The 24,502-nt window shown below is 36.3% G+C and overlaps 1 protein-coding gene across 1 annotated transcript in view; it reads left to right on the top strand.

Moving 5' to 3' along the window:
- LOC132377784 (transketolase-like) overlaps positions 1-24,502 on the top strand; it is a 42,194-nt gene continuing 17,692 nt past the window's right edge. The window contains exons 1-6 of the mRNA XM_059944134.1: positions 1-272; positions 4,343-4,460; positions 7,177-7,290; positions 9,729-9,826; positions 12,406-12,597; positions 22,355-22,482. Coding sequence (XP_059800117.1) covers positions 166-272; positions 4,343-4,460; positions 7,177-7,290; positions 9,729-9,826; positions 12,406-12,597; positions 22,355-22,482 — 757 coding nt within the window. The 5' untranslated portion in view covers positions 1-165. The remainder of the gene's footprint in view (positions 273-4,342; positions 4,461-7,176; positions 7,291-9,728; positions 9,827-12,405; positions 12,598-22,354; positions 22,483-24,502) is intronic.

The raw sequence follows: 24,502 nt of genomic DNA, 5'->3' as shown, positions 1-24,502 counted from the left end.
GGTAACCTGAATGTGAGCAGAGTACGTGCAGCATGGGCCGGCGCATTCCTCTGCTCAGCCTGTCAGGTTGCTGATGGGAGGCCGATAGGCTGAGCTCAGCTCCTCCCTTCTCAGTGCCGGTGCACAGGAAACTCCCTCTTCCCTCTCGGCAGAAACGGAGCTGCCATGGCGTGCTACCACAGACCCGATGCCTGCACCCTGCAGGCCCTGAAGGACATGGCCAACACGCTGAGGATTCACTCCATCACCTCCACCACCGAGGCTGGGTCGGGGTAGGTACGATCCGCCCGTCGGGCCAACTCACGCGGTGTGCGAGCGACGCTTTCCCGCCGCCGCCGCCGCCCGGACACCCTGCAGAAATTAATAAACTGCCAGACCCAACACCAAGTGAAGGCGTCTGTAAAGCGCGGCCACCCGGAACCGAAGGAGAAGGGATCCTTCTCACAAAGTGTCGGCGGTCTGAAGTAAATCTTCATGTTGGAGGAGGCCTCTGCTCGGCCTGAGCCCGCTTGTCAGGAGATGGCGGCAGCCCCGGACTTTAATATCCCTTGCCATTTTTTCCCCTGTTTTGTTCCGCGCTCCATTCCTCAATCCCAAAGTCCCAGGTCGGTGTGGATCAGCAAACCTACTCGGATCGCCACAATGAATCCGCACTGTTAGTTGATTTTAACTACCGCTGGGGTAGGCACTGCTTTCGCAAAAGTCGAAGAGTGAAGTAATTTCGATATACTGATTTGAAAAAAAAATTCCAGTATATTAAATAGTCAATATCTTGACTAATTTTTTTTGTTGGATTTAAATTAAGTAGAAAAAATGATAACAAAGGGCAAATATCGTCTTAGGTTTAATTCCTGGCTAGTTCACCAGTTTTTAATCTAACCCCTCCGACTATTACTCAGTTGTCTTCATTGAAACTCACGTGAAACCGGTATTTCCAGTTATCAAGATGATGAGCATGAATTCTTGAAAGGGTTTTCATTTGAAGGAACGTCTTTATAATTATCTGAGAAATTGAGTTTTCTTTTAGTCAAACAGTATTGACCACCTTGTGGCTAAGTGAATAAGTAATCCCGAGGCTATGCAGATAACGCTGGGCTGAATCTTTTTGGCTTTAGCAGTACTGCTTGGTTACTACTAAGGCTTATGATTTTTCTTGGGGAGTGTCTGAAATGCACACTGCTCATTTTTAAGATTAGTTATTTGGGATAGTCAGCTCACTTTGGGAGACTTTCAAGTGGGTTGATTAGTATGTTTGCAAATGATATAGAAATTGGAAGTTGTGGATCATGAGGAAGGTATTGAAGGATACAGTAGGATATAGATCAGATAGAAATTTGGGCAACAAAGTGTTTAAATGGCGCTTAATCTGCCAAGTGAAGTGGTTCATTTGGGAGGTCAAGTGTAAGAGGGAAGTTTATAGTAAATGGCATGACCCTTCAAAGCAGTGATGTGCAAAGGGATCTTGGGGTGCAAGTCCATGGGCACCTTGAGTAACAACAAGTGGATAGGGTGATAATGAAGGTGTGAGGCATTCTCCCTCCATCAATGGGGGCATTGGATACACAAGATGAGCAGTCACCATACACTAGGAAGGAAGAGGAGGCTTTGGAGAGGGTACAGGAGAATGTTGCTTGGAATTGAGTATATTTTATAACTAAAGGCCTGACAAGCTTGGATTATTTTTTGTGGATCATTTAAACTGAGGGGAGATCAGATGAAGGTGTATAAAAATTGAAAGGTATAGATAGGTCAGAGTGGAAAGGTCAAAATACTATAGAGCATTGGTTTAAGATGAGCAGGAAAATTTAGGAGATTCGCAGGATTTTTTTAAATAAAAAGTGGTACATGCTTGTAATGAGCTGCTTGGGGAGACGGCAAAAACAGATACCATGGGACTTAGCAGAATTAGGTGTTAGACCATTGAGTCTACTTTGCCATTCTGTCATGGCTAATTTATGTTCTCTTAGCCCCCCTTCTCCCCATAACCTTTGATGCCCTTATTAATTAAATACCTATCAAAGTCCACTCTAAAAATACCCAGTGACTTGGCCTCCACAGCCATCAATGGCAATGAATTTCATAGATTCACCACCCTCTGGCCGATGCAATAACAACATTTATGAAACATTTAGACACAAACAGGCAAGAAATGGAGGTAAACAGACCATGTGCGTGCAGATGAGATTAAGTTAGACTCACAGTAATCATGGTAGCTGAAGGCCTGTTCCTTCATTGTAAGGTTATAGGTCTTATTTGAAAACAGGAAAGGTCTTGCTTGTGGTGTTCCTTTAGTAATTGCCTGTGATCTCTTGCTGCCATAGATTAGTCATGAATAAAAAGTAAAAGTTTCCTTCCAGGGAAAAACAGAAGTGGTTAAAAAGAGAAATATTTCCAGCATCTGCTGAATCTTTTGTGTTTAGTTATTCCAGAAAAACACACATTCTCAAAACTGTTCCATTATTGTTTTTCCCTCTTCTGTTATCTTATTTTTATCTGCTCTAGGCAAGTCACCTGCAATCACCACCATCATTTGATCGTCATCTCTTTGGGAGTCCATTCTCTCAAATATTCTCCTAGTTCCCTCCACCTTTCCCCTTTCTCTATTACATATGTTGGATTTCTAGTTTTACTCAGCTCTGGTAAGCTATGAACTTGAACTATTGCCTCTGTTTTTCTCTCTTAGTGCCTGACCTGCTGAATATTTCTAGCATTTCTGTATTAATGACAGCTATATTTTACTGTTCATAAAATAGGAAATGTATTAACCACACTGAGTGCTGTATCTTTTTTATATGTAGAATCAATATCAACTAGAATGTCTCTATAAAGCAGTAAGGAGATTTCAAAGGAAATGTTTAGTTTTCTGTTTCAATGTCTACTATAGTGATTTACTTTGTTCTTATTACCTGTTATTACAGGTTTAGGTCATTTTAGCAAGACACAGAATTTTGATGGAAACTGGTTAAGTATAGCATGAAAGGCTTGCTCAGGACTGGAGCATGTGAAGCATCAATATTTAACATATGATGTGTCTTAAGTAATCCAGTTCCATTTGGGATTTCATTTGGTGGAACTGAGGTTCTGTACAAAATTAACTGTGCTCTAACCTGCATGGAAGATATTTACTAAAAGCAACAGTGGTATGCAGTGCGAATCCAATTTATTATTAATCTGTTGAAATGATATTTCCTGTGTTTCCAAATTATTTTGTTTATTTAACAAATTAATATTGTTTTCATTAGTTGAAGATATGGTTAGCTAGCGTCTCCTCTTAAGATAACAACAAATAAAAATTACAATAAACATTAAGATTTTGATTGCCAAATATTTTTAATAATTTGCTTCTAATATGGAGATTGGTTTATTATTTCGATCAGTGAATGATTGATCCTGTGCCATATGTTCAGATATTTGCTTTGTCTATTGACAATTTTTCATATTTAATTAAGATATTTTTATTGTTAAGCAAATTACATTTTTCAGAAAAAGCTTTTAATGTTATTGATGAAGAATGCTATATATTATAGTAGCTTGTTCTTTGGTGTAGTAACTTTTAAAATAAAGAATTTACTGGGGTGTGAAAGATAGGATCATTTATTATGCTTTGAAACAATGGTCTGCTATTTAGAAAAGGGTGTGCTTTCCATTTCAAAATGAGATAATTAAACAGAAAGATGAACTCATTTTCAATCTATATATTCCCAGACTACTGTTGCCAAAATTGTGTACATCAGTCTTTAATTGTAATTTGTTTTCAAATGCAGTTCTGAAACTGTGGTAAACACAATTTTTTTTTAATGAAGTATTTTGCAAATTGCAATTAATCACATCTAAAATAATTGCCTACTCTAAAAGGAAATGAGACCATAAGATATAGGAGCAGAATTAGGCAATTTAGCCCATCAAGCCTGCTCTGCCATTTTATCATGGCTGATCCAGTTCCCTAATTTGCCCCAATCCCCTGCCTTCTCCCTGTATCCCTTCAGACCCTGACTAATCAACCTGTGCCTTAAATATATCCAATGATTTGGCCTCCACAGCTGCCTGTAGCAGCAAATTCCATAGATTTACCATTCTCATCCATCTATCAGTGATCTCTTCAATTGTCAGTGAATATGGAAGACTCACAGATTTGTTTTTAATTTTATTTATTTAGAGCACAGTAACAAGTCCTTCCCATCCAATGAGTCCATGCCACCCAATTACACCCTTTTGATCAATTAACCTACTAACCCGTAAGTCATTGGAATGTGGGAGGCAGTGGGAATGCTGCAGAGTTGAAGATGATTACTGTCAGACTCTGACTGTGTTCAAGTTAGCTTGCTGTTTATTTGATTTACAGACACCCTACATCATGCTGCAGTGCAGCCGAAATCATGTCTGTCCTGTTCTTCCACACCATGAAATTCAAAGTACAAGATCCGAGGAATCCCAACAATGATCGCTTTATACTTTCAAAGGTAATGGTGATCCAATAAGAAGGAAAAGTCGTCATTAAGTCTTGTAATCTTTGCCTTGAATTGTTAGCAGATAATCAGACAAACTATCAAGCCTTGAGTAGAATACAGTAAGTTATGAACATTCTAATGTTGAAAAAGAAAATGCATTAGAATTTTAATTAATCTTCTGTGTAATAATTCCACAAAATGTAGTTTTAAGTTGTTATGAGTGTATTTTGATTGCTGACTTTTTTCTGATTTTTTTTTTCAAAACTAATCAATTATGAAACATTTCACTTAGGAATATGCTACAAAGTTATTTGAAGTCAGATAGGAGATGAGAAAGTCTGACTTGCACATTCAGCCAGTAGGTCAAAATCTTGCCTGATGAACAGATGAAAATAATCAGCGTTGTTCATTGATAAAGCCATAATTTTTAACAAGATTGAAAGATGAAATTGAATTCAGAAACCATTAAAGTTGTACTTCATAACTATTTATTTTAACAACTTGGATTTTTTCAATTGATGAACACTTAGTAAGGATTAGTTGCATGTTAAAAATCAGTAGTATTGTTGTTAAATGTAAACTCCTGTTAATTGTAAATTCAACTATTCATATGTAGGATGGAAGGGAGTTATTTGGCCCATCAAGTCAGTTTTGACCCTGACTGTTCCACCACTTGTGTCTCGAGAACCAATTCTCTTGCCTGCCCATCGCCCTGATTTTCCTACTGTCCTACTAGGGTTAATTGGCAGTAATTATTTAAGCCAGCAACCTTCAGAAAAGGGAAAGGAAGCTTGGGTAAATGGGTATGCTTGCACAAATGGCACCATAGGTCAGGATCAAATCTGGATCGCTGGACCTGTGAAGCAATAATATGACCTGCTACCCACTGTGCCTACTCTATATCTCTACTAGCATTTTGCTGGAGTGGTCCTGCTCTCCTTTTGCCTTTTATGTTTTAAAAAAGTTTACACATCTTTTGTAAAAGAAGCTAAGGTAGATAAATGCAATAATCTGCCTCATTCTCCTGTGGTATTTCATTGCTCTTACTTAATAAAATGTGTTGAGTGGTTACTGGATGAGTGGTGAGGCTGTCAGATTGCTCATTGCCAGTGATGAGGCTGATCTCTTAGCAGCAGACAATCACAAACTAATATTTGTCCCAAAGCAAATGGTCAGTCTCAGATGATCTTTCAATTTTCAGCAATAAGGCACATCTCATTGATCAAAATCAAAATGTTATTCTGAACTATCTAGCACACCTTTTGCTACCAGAATCAAACAGCACAAAAATAGACCCTCTAACTTAACATGTCCAAGCTGATTGTTTTTGGCCCATCTACACAAATCCCATTTGTCCATGTGAGGACAGTCTTTTTGTATCTTAACTGCCTGTCTAAATGCTTCTATCACCTGTTCTGGTAGTCAATTCCAGGGATCAACTACCATCTGCACATTTATATGTTTAAACAAACTTGGACTCTTTTATAGTCCTACTTTGAGAAAACTACTTTTGTTGCATATACTGTATCCTATTTATGCCAACTTGCCTTATTCACTCCAACAGAAACCAGTCCAACCTATCCATTCTCCCAATAATTAAAGTCTTACAATCTAGACAACATGTTGGTGAATATCTGCACTCTCTGAAACAATCATAACATTCCTGTTTTGTAGCAACCAAAACTGCACAATACTCCAAGTGTGATCTTACCAGTATTTTGTGAAGTTGCAACATAATGTAAGAACTCTTATATTTTGTGCAATGATTTACGAAACAAGCATGGTATTTCTTCATTGGCCCATTGACCTCTTTTATTGCTCTCAGGAAACTATGGACTTGGATTCCAAGGTGTTTCACTTCATTAACATTCCTTAATGCCCTGCCAAATACAATATAAATTATGTCCTATCCCTATTTGATTTCCAAAGTGTAACAGCTCACACTTGGTGGGATTAAGACCCATCTGTGAATACTCTGCCCAACGTTCCAGCTGTTCTATATCCTGTTGTAGCCTTAACTGATCAAACTCACTATCCATAATCTCACCAATTTTTGTCATTTGCAAAGTTGCTAATAATATCCATCTTCACTTTTATATTCACATTCAAGTTGTTAGTCTATGTCACATAAAACAAAGCCCCAGCACCAATTCCTGGTGTACACCATTAATTATAGGCTTTTAATTTTTAAAAAAAAAACGTTATACCACTGCCTCCTACCACTGAGCTAACTTCATGGATCCCATGTACTTTAAAACTTCTGGAGCAGCTTATCATCTGGATCCACGTCAAATACCTTACTAAAGTCCATATGAACAAAGTCTACTAGCCTGTCTTCATGAACTTCATTTGTTTCCTTCTAAGAATATTTTAAACAAAATTATTGAGACAGGATTTTCCCCTTGCAAAGCTATACTGACTATCCCTAATCAGTCCTGCCTTTCCAAGTGTACATAAATCCTGTCCCTTAGAATTTTCTCCAGTAATTTCCCCACCACTAATGTAAGACTCAGCAGTCTGGCTCCCACATAACAGATTCAAGTGGAGGTTGCCTGGCCCTTCACATTTAGAGCTGAGTCTACTATAGGCTGCCAATGGAACAGACCAAATTTTTGTGCTTGTGTATTTTCTTATAAGTAATATTGCTCTAATGACTTTAACTCCGTTTATCTTTGATAGAGTTTTTATTAAAATGCAAAATTAAGCTATTTTGAAACTCTTGTTCTAGGGCCATGCAGCTCCAATACTGTATGCTGTCTGGGCAGAACTTGGTTACCTGAAACTGGATCAGTTACCAACACTGAGGAAAATGGGTTCCATTCTTGAAGGGCACCCTGTTCCAGTGAGTATTAAGGAAATGTCATCTTCATGTACTATGGAACACTTGCTAATGCACTTTAATTTGGGGAATGGAAAGGGGTAATACCTTTTAATTTCACTGGAGTCTGTAGCAGCTGTCATTATTAAGGCGTGACCACATTCATTTGGGCTGCTCTAAGAAATTTAAAGTCCAAGGCAAAGTGAAAGAAGCTGCATGTTTCTTTGGGGGATATAAAACTACTTGTATCCACTTGTCTTCTTTCCAGCACTTTGTTATAGAACAGTACAGCACAGGAACAGGCCTTTCAGTGCACAGTGTTGTGCCAAACCAATTAAATTAGTAATCAAATCACCAACTAATCCTGACAGCATCCTGGTTAATTTTCTGTGGAACCTCTCCAAAGCTTCAACATCCTTCTTATAATGGGGCAACAAACTGTACGCAATATTTCAGATGCAGCCTAACCAGTCTTATAAAACTGCAACATAATTACCTGAATTTTCAACTCAGTGCTTCTCATGCTGACAGCATCCTGGTATATTTAGGTAAGGATGCCACCTGCCTTCTGCCACCCTATCAACCTGTATAACTCGGGGAGCTATGAACTTGGACCCCAAGATCCCTCTGCTCATCAACACTGTTAAGATTCTTGTCCTTAACAGTATACTGTCTCTTTACATTTGACTTGCCAAGACGTAACACTTCACATTTGGCTGGGTTAAACTCCGTCTGCCATTTCTCTGCCCAAATCTACAAATGGTCTATATCATGCTGAATTATTTGCTAGTTTTCTGCACTATTTAGAAAACTACCAATCTTTATATCAAATGCAAACTTACTAACCCGTCCACCTACATTTTAATCCAAGCTATTTATGTACATCACAAACAACAGAGTTGCTAATACGGATCCCTGGGGAACACCACGTAGAGTAAGTCCCTTTGATCAGTATCCTCTGTCTTCTATAGGCAAGCCAGTTCTGAATCTGAATTGCCAATTCACCATGCATCCCATGCATCTTGATATTCTGGATGAGGCTCCCATAAGCGATCTTGCCAACATTCCCTTGAATTACTTTTTTACGGCTGTGTGGGCCAACCATTGCTCTGAGTGGGAAACGTTTATACTACCTGAATGCCACATGGAACTTTAAATGTTTCTTTTTGTAGAATGTATATTGTTAATATTTAGAATGAAGATTGGAAAAATTGCATATTTTTGATATTAATTGAAGGGTATAAATGAAATACGATACAGCAAATAAAATCTTTTACATTTTGTAAGTATTTTTCAGCTGCATGCAATTCCAGCTGCACAGCAAAAAAACTGATGTGCATGGGAGCATTTCAATTACTATGTGGATGTGCAGCTTAGAGGGAACAATGCCTTTTACTAAAATCCATGCAGACCACAGCCACTGCTGCACCTTCAATCACCCTCGTAATCTTGTGGGGGGAATAAAACTTAGTCGAGTTAGTAAGACAGAATTGGCCCTGCACATGTGGCCATGTGGCTCTCCCTAATTAGGCGATAGTTTTCCAAATGCTCATAAATCATATCCTTGATAAATTTCTGCAGTAATTTCCCTACCACTGACATGAGACTCACTGATCTATATTTTCCAGGATTTTCCCTGGTTCCTTTCTTGAAGAATGGAACAACATTAGCTACTCGCCAGTCCTCCGGGACCTCACCTGTGGCTAGAGAGGACACAAATACATTGGTCAAAGCCTCACCAATCTCTTCACTTGCCTTTCTCAGGTATCAGGACTTGAGGACTTATCCACTTTAATGCTCTTTAAGAGACCCAACGCTATCTTCTTCTGTACTCTGAGATGCCCTGGTGTATTATTACTCTCGGCACCAATCTCATTATCCTCCATGTCCTTTTCCTTCGTAAATACTGGTGTAAAATACTCATTAAGAACCTTACCCACATCCTTTGCACCCAAGCAAATGTTTTTCCCCTTTATCCTTCAGTGGTCCTACCATTTCCCTAGACTTCCTCTTGCTGCTGGTGTATATATAGAATGCCTTGAGATTCCCTCTAATCCTACTTGCCAAAGACTTTTCCTTGTCCAGCTGAGCTTTCCTATTTCCCTACTGGAGTTCTTTTCTGGCTTCTTTTTACTCCTCAAGGGCTCTGTTTGATTCTAGCTTCCTAAGATTCAAGTACTCTTTCTTGATGGAAATTCAACCCCACCCTCGACATCTAGTGTTTTCTTACTTTGCCATCCTTGTCCTTTCTTCTGGCTGGAACATACCTGTTCTATACACTGCATTTGGTCTTTAAACACCCTCCATATGTCAGATGTTGGCAGCTATTGCAATTAACTGCTCTACTCCAATTTAATACTCTCTTGCAAGGTCCATATTATCTTTATCTGTAGCTATCTTAAAACTCAAGGATTATGTCCCATGTCATATTGTCATACTTTTGTCTTTTGTTGTTTTTTCAGAAACAAGCTTTTGTTGACGTTGCTACTGGATCCTTAGGACAAGGTCTGGGAGCTGCCGCAGGAATGGCTTATACTGGGAAATATTTTGATAAAGCCAGGTGATCATTTTTATCTCATTAAGCTCTCTTAAAAACCAAATCATTTTCTTTTTTGTTTTTTATACTAAAATTGTAGTTTTAGTCATGCATGCAGATTTTTCTCTTTTTATTGCAACCTGTTGTGCACATTGATATTTCAAAATTTTCACAAACATCATGACGTTCAGTCTTTCACTTCTTCGGCCATTCAACAAAATCAGGCTGCTATCATTAGCTTTGATTTCTATCAGTGGAGTAATTAGAAAATTATTACTATTTGTCTAGAAAAATTCATTTGCCTCAATGTATTTTTTTTCCTGCAGAGTGTTCTAAATTTCCACTGGTTCTCGTGTAAAGAAACTTCTCTGATTTTTATATCTAAATAGTTAAGCTCCAATGTTAAATGTATGGTGCCTTTAGTTTCCCCTTTTAAAAATTTCTTGGTATTAACCTGGTCAAAAATCTTCCTTATTAAATCCCTTGTTCACAGCTGAACATCAATAATATAAGTAATATTCATGCAACCTGTGCACATCTTTAAACCCTGGTATCATCATGTTTTTTTTCTTTATACCCCTCAAGATTGTACATCTTTTTAAGACTGATATCCAAAACAATCTACAGCACTGCTGAAGGCCTTGAACCAATACATTCTGTAACTGAACCATTTTCTTATTTCAGCTCTTAGAAATAAAGACTAAACTGCACTAACCTTTCTGATTACTTTTGGCACCTTTTCACTTGCTATGTTCCTCCAAAACTTCTAGTTTCTGTATTTAAAAAAATTATTATTCTCAAAACTAACATTTTTTTTCCCACTGAAGTTTTTATTTACCTTTGTTTTGTCATTTAGACAGGCCTACTGCCCTGAGGACTTGTGCTTTCCCCCCCCCCCCCCCCTCTGCATGTTCGCTTTCTTTGACCCTCTCATTGCTGGCTATGTCTTTGAATGTTTAGGCTTTCAAATTCAGAAACACCTGCCCATTTAACTCAGTAGTTCATTCTAACTTTATTTTGGTCCTCTTCAAATGTAGGTCAGGTTCAGTGGCCATAATAAAACAAGTATAGGCTAAGCTCATGAACTTTAGTAAATACTAAATGTTAACCATACTCTGGTGCCCCTATGGAAAATGGAGGTAAATACATGTTCAACTCTAAAAGAAATAGTGAAAGTTGCAAAGGAATTAATGAAATGCAGGATCTTAGTTGATGTTGCTTGATGTGATGAGGCTGGTGATTGAAATTGCTGAGGATGTTGAGGGTTAAGGGATACCAAATTTGCTTGCTAAGGATTTACTTAAATTCCATGCAAATAAGGCATGAATAGGTGTTTCACAATTTTTATTAGCAAATTGGATTGATAAATCTGCAATTTTATTACTGGAAATTGTTCAGCCATGGGCAATGGGTGGGAACTGAAACTAACAACAAATACTGTCTGTTAATAAGTTTGTTTCCTTTTTTTTAAAAAAAAGCTGCTTAGTCATAGTGACTTCCAAAGTTTTTACTTGTGTCAAATAGTTAATAGTGGAAGCATTCAGCAGGTCAGACAGCATCTGGGCAAAGTGAAAAGGTTAGGTATTCAAGTCAAGGATCCTTGGTCTCAACTAGGAAAGAGATATTTAACTGTTCAACTTGTTCCTAGTTCTGATGAAGGGTCCCTGGCCTGAAACAATAATTCTGCTTCTCTTTCTGCATAAGCTTTTTTTGTTTTTTGTTTTTACTTTAGACCCAGAATTTGATTTATGTATTTTTTTAAATGTTCGTATACTTTTCACTTTGCAACACATTGCCTTGCTTTAAAAGGATCCCTTTAAATACTAGGGAATATTTCTAATTATAAATAATTTTTGACAGATATTTGCAATGGAAACTTAAATTTAAGGAATTAGAGATGGTCTAAGCACCACCATTGAACCATTGATTCTGATGAATTAAATTGATAATTTCCACATGAAATAACACTACTGTGGCATATTAATTAAATATAATGCACAAGTTCTTTTTTTAAATTGTGTATGAAAGTTAGTAATAAAACACATATTTGAAAACCATTCTGAATCATCATATTTTTTATATTTTTATGAAAAGTACTAGTTTTCTCAAAACACAGTTATGTATGCATTAATATTTAGGATCAGGCTCTTGTTTCAGAGTAATTTATCAATTTAGAATTTTGGTTGTATGTTATTTGGTTACATGTTTACTTTCCTGAATCTAATGTTCTTATCAAACATTCAAACTCAATTTTAAATATTGTCTTTGACTACATTACTGGACATCCAGCTAATAATGTGAAAAAATTGCTCCAGTTAGTTAACAAATAAAGGACAGTGTCAATTGCTAATTCAATTTTACTGTGCGACATGATCTTGACATCAAGTCAGCCTCTGACTGTTTCAAAGTTTCCTGGTTAAATTCATTAATTTTGGGTTAAAGCTTTTAGGAGAATGTTGAGATTGCATTAACTTTGAACTCTGAATTACTTTATTTTGCTTTTATTGGCTTTCATAAGATGACCTCAATTTTAAAACAAGATTTTAAACTGGGCATGAGAAATCTAGAAATTTTATAGATGTTTTATTTTTCTCTGCTTCTAGTTACCGTGTATATTGCTTACTGGGAGATGGAGAATCGTCAGAAGGTTCAGTCTGGGAGGCCATGGCATTTGCTTCTTACTACAAACTTGACAATTTAATGGCTATTTTAGATGTGAACCGCTTGGGTCAAAGTGAACCGACTCCATTGCAGCACAAAATTGAAACCTATCGTAAACGTTGTGAATCTTTTGGGTAAGTTTGCAATTTTGAACTTCAGATGTGGAATTTCAAACGTTGGTTGCTGGAAAAGAGGAAAGGCACAACAATCTGTTCCCTTTTAAATACTGGTAATTGATTAAACAATAGTTTTTGACAATAAGTATGAGGTACTGTCAATGTTTATACTTAAACTAATATTTCAGGAAGTTGAATGATTAGATACTAATTATGGATATTGCTGTGTGCATTCTGAATTGCAGTGCTCCAAACATCATAACAGTAATCTCATCAAAATTACTTCTCTGGCTCTAAGTCACAGGGGAGCAACTTAAAATTCTGAAAAATGCTATCTAAATGTTGTTATTTCTTCACAGTATTATCAATTACATTTTTATGCTTACCTACCAAGTGTCGATCTATATCATTTAGACCCAAAAGAGGGTTAAGATTAAGAACTTCCCAGGCATGAAGATTGGCCATGTGATTGATAGTGAGGAAGAAACTTCTAATCAACAAGAAGTTATCACCGTATTGGTTCAATATGCAGAATAATAACGTGATAGAATTCATTTTGGAGTGTAGGGTAATACATTCTTGGGATGCTAAAAAGGTGAGAGAATACATAATATTCCAGTAGAATATTGAAAGGAGTAGAGGGACAGGAATAATTTTTAAATGCTGGTCTACATATACCTGATTGCATGTTTTACAAAGCTACCATGTCCTTTGGTGAGGCATGGAATACAGGACATTTTAGAACTGCTTAAACCCTGATGATAATAAGAGTATAGTTCTAATTATGTTCCTGAGTAACCCACAATTTTGGAGGAACTTGGGGGTGGAGTTTCAAGATGGCGACGTAAGCATCTGCCTTTTAGGCGCTCTTCATTTTTTCAACTATAATCACCCTTTAATCAAATCTTTTCGAACCTAATCATATGAGTTGATACTTTTGATTAACTTTTTTTTTTCCTAAAACAATATTTGATTTAATCTTGTCAAACTTAAAATGGCTACAAGCAAGAAATTGTCTAAGGATCCTTTATCCATCGACGCTATTTCTCATCTTCTGGATGCTAAACTTGCAACTCTGGAAAGCAGGCTAGAAAGTAAATTGGAAAGTAAACTGGCAAGTTTGGAAAATAAGCTTACCACGAAAATATCTGAACTCGAAGGAGTTGTTAGATCGCTTGATACTAAGCTTCAATCGCAGGCATCAGATATTCAGCGGCATGAAGATAAGATCACGACTCTTGAAAAATTAATTTGTGAAAAAGTACATACAATTGAAGCACTGGAGAAGAAGGTACATTCGACTGTTAAAACATTAGATCAGTATAAGTTTAAAATTACTGATCTCGAAAACCGATCTCGCAGACAGAATTTGCGAATTATTGGGTTCCCCGAAAAAGTTGAGTCCGGTGATTTAACTGAATTTTTCTCTAAATTATTGTGGGAAATTTTCGGTGGTGAAGGTTTGCATACTAAACCTGTTATCGACCGCGCTCACAGAGTTGCGAGGTTTTCGGCTGTGAGTGGCAAACCACGAGCTGTGATTGTTCGCCTTCATTATCCTCGGGAGAAAGAGCTTTTAATTCGATTAGCTCGTAAAAAAGGTATGATTTCTCACAACAGCAACACATTTCGAATTGTTGAGGATTATTCATTCGAAGTAATGAGAGCGAGAATCGCTTTTAAGCCAGTGATGGCAGAGATTCATTCGATTGGACTAAAACAAGCTTTAAGATTTCCAGCGAATCTTAGAATTACGTTGAACGACAACAGTCAACAATTTTTTAATACTTCGGAAGAAGCGAAGAAATTCATTGAAGAATATCGATCTTCTAGTGCAAGTTGAACTATGTGTTATGCTGAAGATTTTTTGGAGAGAAGATGCCATTTCATTTTAAGTTTTAACCTATGAAGCTGGGTTATAACTTCTTATCCTGATCAACGGGTCTGGTTTCTTTTTTTTTACTATCACCATCGTTTATAGATGCTCTTTTAATTTTTTATAATATCTTTTTTTTATTATTCTTTTTTCTGTTTCGGATATACACGTTTATATTTTGTAATAAGGATTTACTTTTTTTAAGATGTCGTTTCTTCTTCCCATAAGACTTTGCTTTCTGTAAGCATTTATTTGTTTGCCTGCACTTGGAAATGGGACGAATGTTTTGGATTTTTTGGGTCTTTTTTTATTATATATTGTAGTGTTTATTAAATCTTTTTTTAATCCTATTTTGATAACTTTTTTTAATTAAATTTTTTAATAGATCGTTGAATTTACATTTATATTTTGTAATATGGCTTTTTCAAAATGTTGTTTCTTCTTCCCATAAGTCTTTGCTTTTGAAACGTCATTTTTCTTGTATTTGAACATGGAATTTTTTTTAAAAGTATATTACACTTTTAAATTTTAATGTTTATACTTTTTTTTATTAATGATCGTTTGTTTTATTATATTATTTTTTTCATTCTGATTGATATACATTTTCTCTTTGCAACCCTATATTTAAATCTGGGTGTTATATAGTTTTTTTTTAATCTTTTCATGGAGCTGCCATCTTGAAATGGGGGTAATATTAGTGTTAGTTTATGCGCCTGCCGCTTGGCTTTCTTTCGAGGGGTGGAGGGAGGGGGTAGGGATCTTTTTTCACGCTTTTGCTTTTTATTTTTTTGCTTTTAGTTCATGGGCGGACTTCAAATTATTAATATTGGTGAGGTGTCATGTTCTCCGGTTGCTCCTGTACCATTTTTCCTTCTTCCTGAATTATGGGTTATGTGTTTTTTTCAACCTTTCATGGTATATACAATTAATATTAGCATGATGGATAAGTCTATTAATTTTATTTCTTGGAATACTAATGGTTTAAATCATCCGATTAAACGTAAAAAAATATTTAAAGTATTCCATAGACTAAATGCTAATATTATCTTTGTACAGGAGACCCATATTAGGAGGGAGGATAATCAACGCTTTTTTAGGTTCTGGAAGGGCCAACAATTTTATTTGAATTGTACTGCCAAAATTAGGGGTGTGTCTATTTTTATAGACCCCTCAATCTCGTTTATACATCATGAAATTATATCTGATCCACAGGGCAGATTTTTGTTGATTACTGGTTCACTTTTTAACCGAAAAGTGGCTTTAGTTAATATTTACGCTCCAAATTTTGACTGCCCTGATTTTTTTAAACGTTTATTTACTACTACCCTTCCTAATCTAAATGAATATATGTTGATAATGGGTGGAGATTTCAATTGTTGTTTGAATCCTTTGATGGATAGATCTAAACCTATTTGAACTCTTCCGAATAGATCAGCTTTACTTATTAACTCTTTTATGGTTGATTTGGGAATTACTGAAATATGGCGGTTTTTGAACCCTAAAGTTAAAGAATTTTCGTTTTTTTCACATGTATATCGTAGTTATTCTAGAATTGATTATTTTCTTATTGATCATCGTTTATTAGCAGATGTTATTGACTGTAAATATGATTCTATTGCTATTTTGGATCATGCACCTTTGAAATTATCTTTCAAGATTTCGGACTCTTTCATTAATACTAGATCTTGGAGACTCAACGCTACTTTGTTTCAAGATCCAGAATTTATTACCTTCATAAAACAGCAAATTGACTTATTTTTTTCAACAAACTATACCAAAGAGATTGACAGGGGAATACTTTGGGACTCTTTTAAGGCTTTTATTCGTGGACAAATTATCTCATATTCTGCTGGTAAAAGAAAACAAAGATATTTAGATATAGCTTTATTGGTGGATAAACTTAAAGAAATTGTTAAGATTTATTCCGTTACTCCTACCAAGGAACTTTATAAGAAGAGAGTTGAACTGCAAATGGAACATAGCTTACTGTTATCTTCTTCAATTGAGAATCAATTAATTAAGACCAGGGCTCAATTTTATATCCATAGAGATCGAACTGGTAAATTGTTAGCTAATCAATTAAAAGCTATTTCGACTAAGCGACAAATTATTAAAATTTGTAAACAAGACGGTAATCTGACTACTGATCATAAAGAAATTATAATACTTTCCAAGATTTTTATAAATCTTTATATCAATCAGAATTTGATGGTGATCTGTCTATGATGGATAATTTTTTTAACAATTTGAATATTCCCAAATTGACAGATGAAGATCGAAGTTTATTTGATGCTCCTATTTCTATGGCTGAGGTAGGAGAGGCTATTTCATCGATGAATTCAGGCAAAACTCCTGGTCCTGATGGTTATATTATAGAATTTTTTAAAACTTTTTCTTCTTTGCTTTCCCCTTGGCTATGTGAAATCTTTAATGATGCATTTATTAAGAAGAGACTACCCCAGTCCTTTTATGAAGCTACTATCTCTTTAATTCTTAAAAAAGATAAAGACCCTACTTTATGTGCATCTTATCGCCCTATATCATTATTAAATGTAGACTCTTAAGATTCTTACAAAAATTTTAGCTATTAGGTTAGAAAAGGTACTATCACAGATTATTTCAGGAGATCAAACTGGTTTCATTAGGAACCGATACTCCTTTTTTAATGTTAGAAAATTGATTAATATAATTTACACTTCCTCACCCACAACCCCAGAATGTGTTATTTCATTAGATGCTGAAAAAGCTTTTGATAGAGTTGAATGGACATACTTATTTAATGCCTTGAAGAATTTTAATTTTAGTTCTAATTTTATATCATGGATTAAATTAATATATTATAAACCTGTTGCTTCTGTTCTTACGAATAATTATAGATCCTCTTTTTTTCAATTATCTCGTGGTACAAGACAAGGTTGTCCCTTAAGTCCTTTATTATTAGAACCTTTAGCCATTGCTGTTCGTGAATCCCCTAATATTTCTGGTATTACCCGTAATGAGAAATTATACGCTCTATGCTGATGACTTGCTGTTATATATTTCTGGTCCTGATAATTCTATTCCCGCTATTCTATCCTTGTTGGTTCAATTTGGTAGTTTTTCTGGTTACAAATTAAATTTGGGTAAGAGTGAACTCTTCCCTTTAAATGCACAAACTTTACTGAATGACAGGATACCATTTAAAATTGTTACTGATAATTTTATTTATTTAGGTATAAAAATTACCAAGAAATATAAAGATTTATTCAGATTGAATTTTTTACCCATGCTTCATCAAATTCAACAACTTACTACTAGATGGTCTCCTTTATCCTTATCATTGGTTGGTCGGATCAATGCTGTTAAAATGATGATTTTACCGAAATTTTTATATTTATTTCAAGCCTTACCAATTTTTATTCCTGTCTTTTTTTGATAGCATTGATTCAAAAATTTCCTCATTTGTGTGACAAAATAAAAACCCCAGATTAAGTAAAAGACAGTTACAGAAATCTAAAAAAGATGGTGGTTTAGCTTTACCCAATTTTAGATTTTACTATTGGGCGAATAATATTCGGAATTTATTATACTGGAAATTAGATTTAGATTTACCATTGTGCCCACAGTGGGTAAATTTAGAATGTAATGGTACACAAGGATATTCCTTATTTTCTGTTCTTGGCTCTTCTCTCCCTGTTGATTTAGCTAAACTTAATAAACAGATATCTAACCCTATTGTCAAACATACATTACGAATTTGGTTCCAATTCCGTAAATTTTTTACTCTAAAAAACTTCGTTCTTGATAGCCCTATCTTACTTAATTTTTTCTTTAAACCCTCTTTAACAGATCAAGCTTTTAGTGTATGGAAAAGGAAAGGTATAATATGTTTCCGCGATCTTTTTTCTGAAGGTAGTTTGATGTCTTTTGATCAACTTTCTAACAAATTTAAATTACCTAAATCTAATTTTTTTAGATACTTACAAATTAGAAACTTTTTGTATAAAGTTTTACCATCCTTTCCTAATTCAACTTTGATAGATTTTTCAGATATGATTTTTACTTTAAATCCCTGTCAGAAGAGATTAGTGGCTCTTATTTATAATATGATTATGAAGATACAACCAGAGATATCAGGTAGAATTAAACAGGAATGGGAAAAAGAACTTCAATACAATATTTCAACGGAAAAATGGGAAAAAATTTTACAAATGGTTAATTCTTCTTCTATATGTTCTAAACATGCTTTAATACAATTTAAGGTTGTACATAGAGCTCATATGTCTAAAGATAAGCTTGCTCGGTTTTATTCTCATGTTAATCCTCAATGTGACAGATGTCATTTAGATGTGGCTTCATTGACCCACATGTTTTGGTCATGTCCTACTTTACATAATTATTGGAAGGACATATTTGCTACCATTTCCTCAATTTGGAATATCGATTTACAACCTCATTTTATTACTGCAATTTTTGGTATACCAAATGAAGATGATAGTCAATTCTCCCCTTCAATTAGATGAATGATTGCCTTTGTAACATTAGTGGCCAGGAGATCTATATTACAAAATTGGAAAGAAGTAAATCCTCCTACCACATTTCAGTGGTTCTCTCAAACTATTTCTTGTTTAAGTTTAGAAAAAATTAGAAGTACTATTTTTGATTCATCAATTAAATTTGAAGAAACTTGGGGACCGTTCATTCGACACTTTCATATGAATTAATTTGACTTCTTCCAGACCTTTACTCTTATTATTCTTGTTCTGGTATGGAGTTCCAGAGTTTTTTGACACTATCATATACTTATAAACTATTATTATTGCCCATGTTAGTTTAGGTTTATTTTTTTAATTATTTCTTTAAATATAAATTTTTTCTTATATTTTACACTTTTTTTTCTTTTGATGATTATTTTTAATCTTTTCATGTATAATCAATATAGATTAGATTGATATTGTATGATCCTTTTTCGCTGATAGTTTAATAAGATATTGTTATCTTGTTACCAACTCAATTTCAAATCTATTGTATTCATAACCTATTTAATATAATATTATGTTAGGTTTTTTTTTAAAAACTAATAAAAAGATTGAAAAAGAAAAGACAATTTTGGAGGAACTCAGCAGGTTACATAAGGTGACTGGAAGGAAATAATACAAACGATGTTTTGGATAGAGACCCTTCAAAATCTGAGCTCTTTACAGAAAGTGGCAAGATATTTACCCAGATCACTGGCACTGTAAGTGTTGGTGAGGAGCCTCTGCCTATAACATTGACTGTTTATATTGTTACGAACCCCGTAACTGGGTCACTTACCAGCAAAGATAGAGAGTCCATTGAAGTCTGATGGTACTATTTTAACAGTATTTATTGATAAAAATACACAAAATATTATCAATGCAAACATACAGATAATATACGTCATCAATACTAAATCTAAAAGCGCAGGTATAATAATAATCAATAAGAAATAGCTCTATCGTTGTCTAGGGGATAATGTATTGTCCGATGGAAATATAAAAGTCACTGTTAGTTCGTTCAAGCTGCAGCGTTTTGGTTTGAGAGAAAGACGGGTTAAAACTTGCCCAGTCCTTTTAGGATGTCAACCCTTTGAGAGTCGTTGGGAGTTGGTTTCCCCGTTGTTAGCTAAAAGCCATTCTCCCGTGGTAAAAGCCACCGGTTCCAGGGCAAATGGAACCGAATGCACGTAGCCTCCTCCCACTGGCTTCCACTATTACGGGATCGCTAGCGTTTTTTCTGGTGCATCTGAGGGGCTGTTCCCACAGACCCTCTTTTATCCTGACTCACAGGGTCTCAGATGTCAATCAGGTTGGGGTGATGCAATCCCTCCCTCAACCAGCCCACTTTGCCTGAGGGCTTCCACGTAGCACAGTATTGTAATACACAAGTCTGTCTCCAAGAGACAATGGCCGTTTCCCGTAGCTTTATATCGCCGGAGGGGTCAAGACATTCCAAAAGTCTCTCTCTCATTTCCCGGGCCTCCTGAACTGACTCAATAGTGATCTTGTGATTCTCACAAAGGAGGGAGCTACCCCGCACCCTTCGGCCCCTCAGAGTTGTGGTACATTCATAACAATATTCTTCTATTGATGCTGCCTGGCCTGCTGAGTTCCTCCACAATTTTGAGTGTGTTGCTACACTAATCACAATGCTGCTATGCTGCCTCTGACTGGATGAACAGAGTGAGCCAACTAGGATTGTTCTTATTTAAATTTCGGGGGGGTGGGGGGGTAGTAGATTTTAAGAGGATGTGATACTGATGTAGCAGAGGTAGTGTATATTTGAGACAAAATGCACAGGGATTCGTTAGGACGAATGAAAGTGGGGATTCTAACAGCAGATAGGCTGAAGCAGAGGCAAGGCCATCTTATGAAGAAGTTTAGAGTTATTATCCTGACGGTATAAGATTGGAAGCTTTATTAAGGGTAAGATTGATGCTAGTAGTGCATGTACTGAATAAAAAGCTGGAGGGGGATACCACTGTTTCAGAAGCAAAAGTATGAATTTAGTACAGAGGCTGAATTGATTTGCCTTTTCATATTTGTTTTTATTTAATAGCTTATAGACCACAAGACATAGGAGCAGATTTAGGTCATTGAGTCTGCTCCGCCATTCCATCATGGCTGGGTTTTTTTTTTGTCCTCTCAACCCCAACCTCTTGCCTTCTTCCTGTAATCTTTGCCATCATTACGAATTAAGAACCTATTAACCTCCACTTTAAATATACCCAAATGACTTGGCCTCCTCAGCTGTCTGTGGCAGTGAATTCCACAGATTCACCACCCTCTGACTAAAGAAATATTTCATCTCTGTTCTAAAGGGTCATCGTTATAGTCTGAGGCTATGGCCACTGGTCCTAGGTTCCCCCACTACAGGAAGCATCCTCCCCACATCCACTCTATCCAGGCCTTTCAGTTTTCAATAGGTTTCAAAGGTACATTTAATGTCAGAGAAATGTATACAATATACATCCTGAAATGCTTTTCATTAGGATTACCCCCCCCCCCCCCCCCCAGTTCTTCTAAACTACAATGTACAGGCCGAGAGCCATCAAATGCTCATTCCCGGAATCATTCTTGTGAACTTCTGGTCGATCCTCTCCAATGCCAGCAAATCCTTTATTAGATAAAGGGTCCAAAGCTTCTTGTACTGTATTACTGTCCTAGGTAAAATAAATTTCCTGATGTGTCAATGATAATAAATCTGATTCTGAGTTAATCTGTAGCAAGTAGTCAGTTAGATATTAGGCCAGAATTTTTCTAACCATTACTAGTTATTGGAATGGAACTACTGGCCTTTAATTAATTAACGGCAGTAAATCCCGTATATTTTAACACTGCGTCCTGTTTATTCCAATAGGAATTACAAGACAAACACTTGGGAGGTATTTGGAAAGAATAGCTACTTTAAGTTGCTTATATTAATACTTTTAATAACTGGTATATTATGTGATAAGTTCAGAATTTTTTGTTTAACAAAATTTTAAATATTATGTAAGTTTCCATTTGTGAAATGTCTCTGAATACCAGACTTCTTAAAAACTCAAAATTTAGTAACAATTCTTATAGCCAACAAAGTCAGGTGTGATTTTGAATGCCCTGTCACTGTTCAGACCTGCTAGAATCCTAAGAAGCATTAAATCATCTGCAGGAGGCTCAGGAAAGTGAGGGCATGAGCATGCCAGGAGCACTTATTCTGATGTCTTTGGCACCAAGTCAGTGAGTTTCAGCCCATTGTTTTAATTGACCAAATAATTTTCTTGCATACTAATTTGTACATTTACTATGACTAGCTCTTTTGAAACTAACCAAGTGACTATATCCTCTTATCAACAGCTTGAATAGGTATTTGTGTTGGTTAGTATGATTTAATCATAAACTCTAATCTTTTTTTATTCAGGTGGCATGCTGAAGTGGTGGATGGACACAGTGTAGATGAACTCTGCAAAGCTTTTTGGCAGGCGGGCATGGTTGACAACAAACCAACCGTTATTATTGCTAAGACTCTTAAAGGAAAAGGCATCGAAGGTACCTTGACTAATTTTCAATGGAAATTCTATTTTTGTTTTGAGTGCAGAGGTCTATATTTGAATACATTAACATCAAAACTGTTATGTGAAGAGAGCAGGACAGTAACTGCGCAGGAGCACTAACAGTAACAGATGCCCAATCAAATTCCCATTATGGCTCATCGTTCATGCTGGGGTTTTTTTTATCTTTAATTCCACAGTGATGAGGAAATTGAAAAGCAAATGCTAAAGTGTAATCCAGTAATCTCTTCCAATTTACATATTTTTTCATCTATTTTATCCCATCATAATTGTGGAGACGTTTGCATGTTGAAAGTCCAATGCACTGGGTCATAAATATAAATCACTTGTAATTCTAACTGATATAACCTTGAGGAGTAATTGAGGAATTGCTTTCAGGGGGAAGCTAGATGCTACTTTATGGGATATGCTCTTAACTATTTTTATAAATACCATTGGCTGAAAGAGTGGGAGAAGGATATACAAAGCATAAACATTAGCAAAGGCAAGTTGAGCCAAATGACTGCTGCAAATTTTATGTGAACTTGTATGCCAAGAGCAACACAAACAAAATGCTGGAGGTACTCAGCATCTATGGAAATGAAACAAACAATTAACATTTTAACATAGAAACACAGAAAACTTACAGCACAATGCTGTGCCAAACATGTCCTTACTTTAAAAATTACCTTGGGTTACCCATAGCCCTCTATTTTTCTAAGCTCCATGTACCTATCCAGGAGTCTCTTAAAAGACCCTATTGCATCCGCCCCCACCACTGTCACTGGTAGCCCATTCCACACACTCACCACTGTCTGTGTTTCTTTAAAAAAAAAACTTACCCCTAACATCTCCTCTGTACCTACTTCCAAGCACTTTAAAACTGCACCCTCTCATGTTGGCCATTTCAGCCCTGGGAAAAAGTCTCTGACTGTCGACATGATCAATGCCTCTCATCATTTTATGCACCTCTGTCAGGTCACCTCTCATCCTCTCTCACTCTGAGGAGAAAAGGCCATGTTCACTCAACCTATTATAAGGCATGCTTCCCAATCCAGGCAACATCCTTGCAAATCTCCTCTGCATCCTTTCTATAATTTCCATATTCCTTCCTGTAGTGAGGTGACCAGAACTGAGCACAATAATCCAAATGGGGTCTGACAAGGGTACTATATAGGTGTAACATTACCTTTCAGCTCTTGAACTCAATCCTATGGTTGATAAAGGCCAATACACCCACCATATGCCGCCTTAACCATACAGTCAATCTGTGTGGCAGCTTTGAATGTCCTGTGGACTTGGACCACAAGATCTCTCTGATCCTCCACACTGCCAGGAGTCTTGCCATTAATACCAAATTCTGCCATCATATTTGACCTACCAAATTAACCACTTCACACTTATATGGATTGAACTCCATCTGCCACTTCTCAGCTCAGTTTTGCATCCTATCGATGCTCTGCTGTAACCTCGGCCTTCCACACTATCCACAACACCCTCAACCTTTGTGTCATAAGCAAATTTACTTAACCCATCCCTCCACTTCCTCATCCAGGTCATTTATAAAAATCACAAAGAGTAGGGATTCCAGAACAGATCCCTGAGGCTCATCACTGGTCACCAACCTCCATGCAGAATATGACCTGACCAGAATATAAACTACTCTTGGCCTTGGCCTTCTGTGAGCAAGTCAATTCTGGATCCAGAAAGCAAGGTCCCCTTGGATCCCATGCCTCCTTACTTTCTCAGTAAGCCTTGCATTGGGTGCCTTATCAAATGCCTTGCTGAAATCCATATACATTACATCTACTGCTCTATCTTCATCAATGTGCTTAGTTCATACTCCAGAAATTCAATCAGGCTCATAAGGCATGACTTGCCTTTGACAAAGCCATGCTGACTATTCCTAATCATATTGTGCCTCTCCAAATGTTCATAAATTCTGCCTCTTAGGATCGTCTCCATCAACTTTCCAACCACAGAAATAATTTCCTGAGCTATCTCAACTCCCCTTCTTG

This window comes from Hypanus sabinus, chromosome 19 (assembly GCF_030144855.1).
Source record: "Hypanus sabinus isolate sHypSab1 chromosome 19, sHypSab1.hap1, whole genome shotgun sequence".
Classification (NCBI taxonomy): domain Eukaryota; kingdom Metazoa; phylum Chordata; class Chondrichthyes; order Myliobatiformes; family Dasyatidae; genus Hypanus; species Hypanus sabinus.
This window is presented reverse-complemented; position numbering and strand designations above follow the sequence as displayed.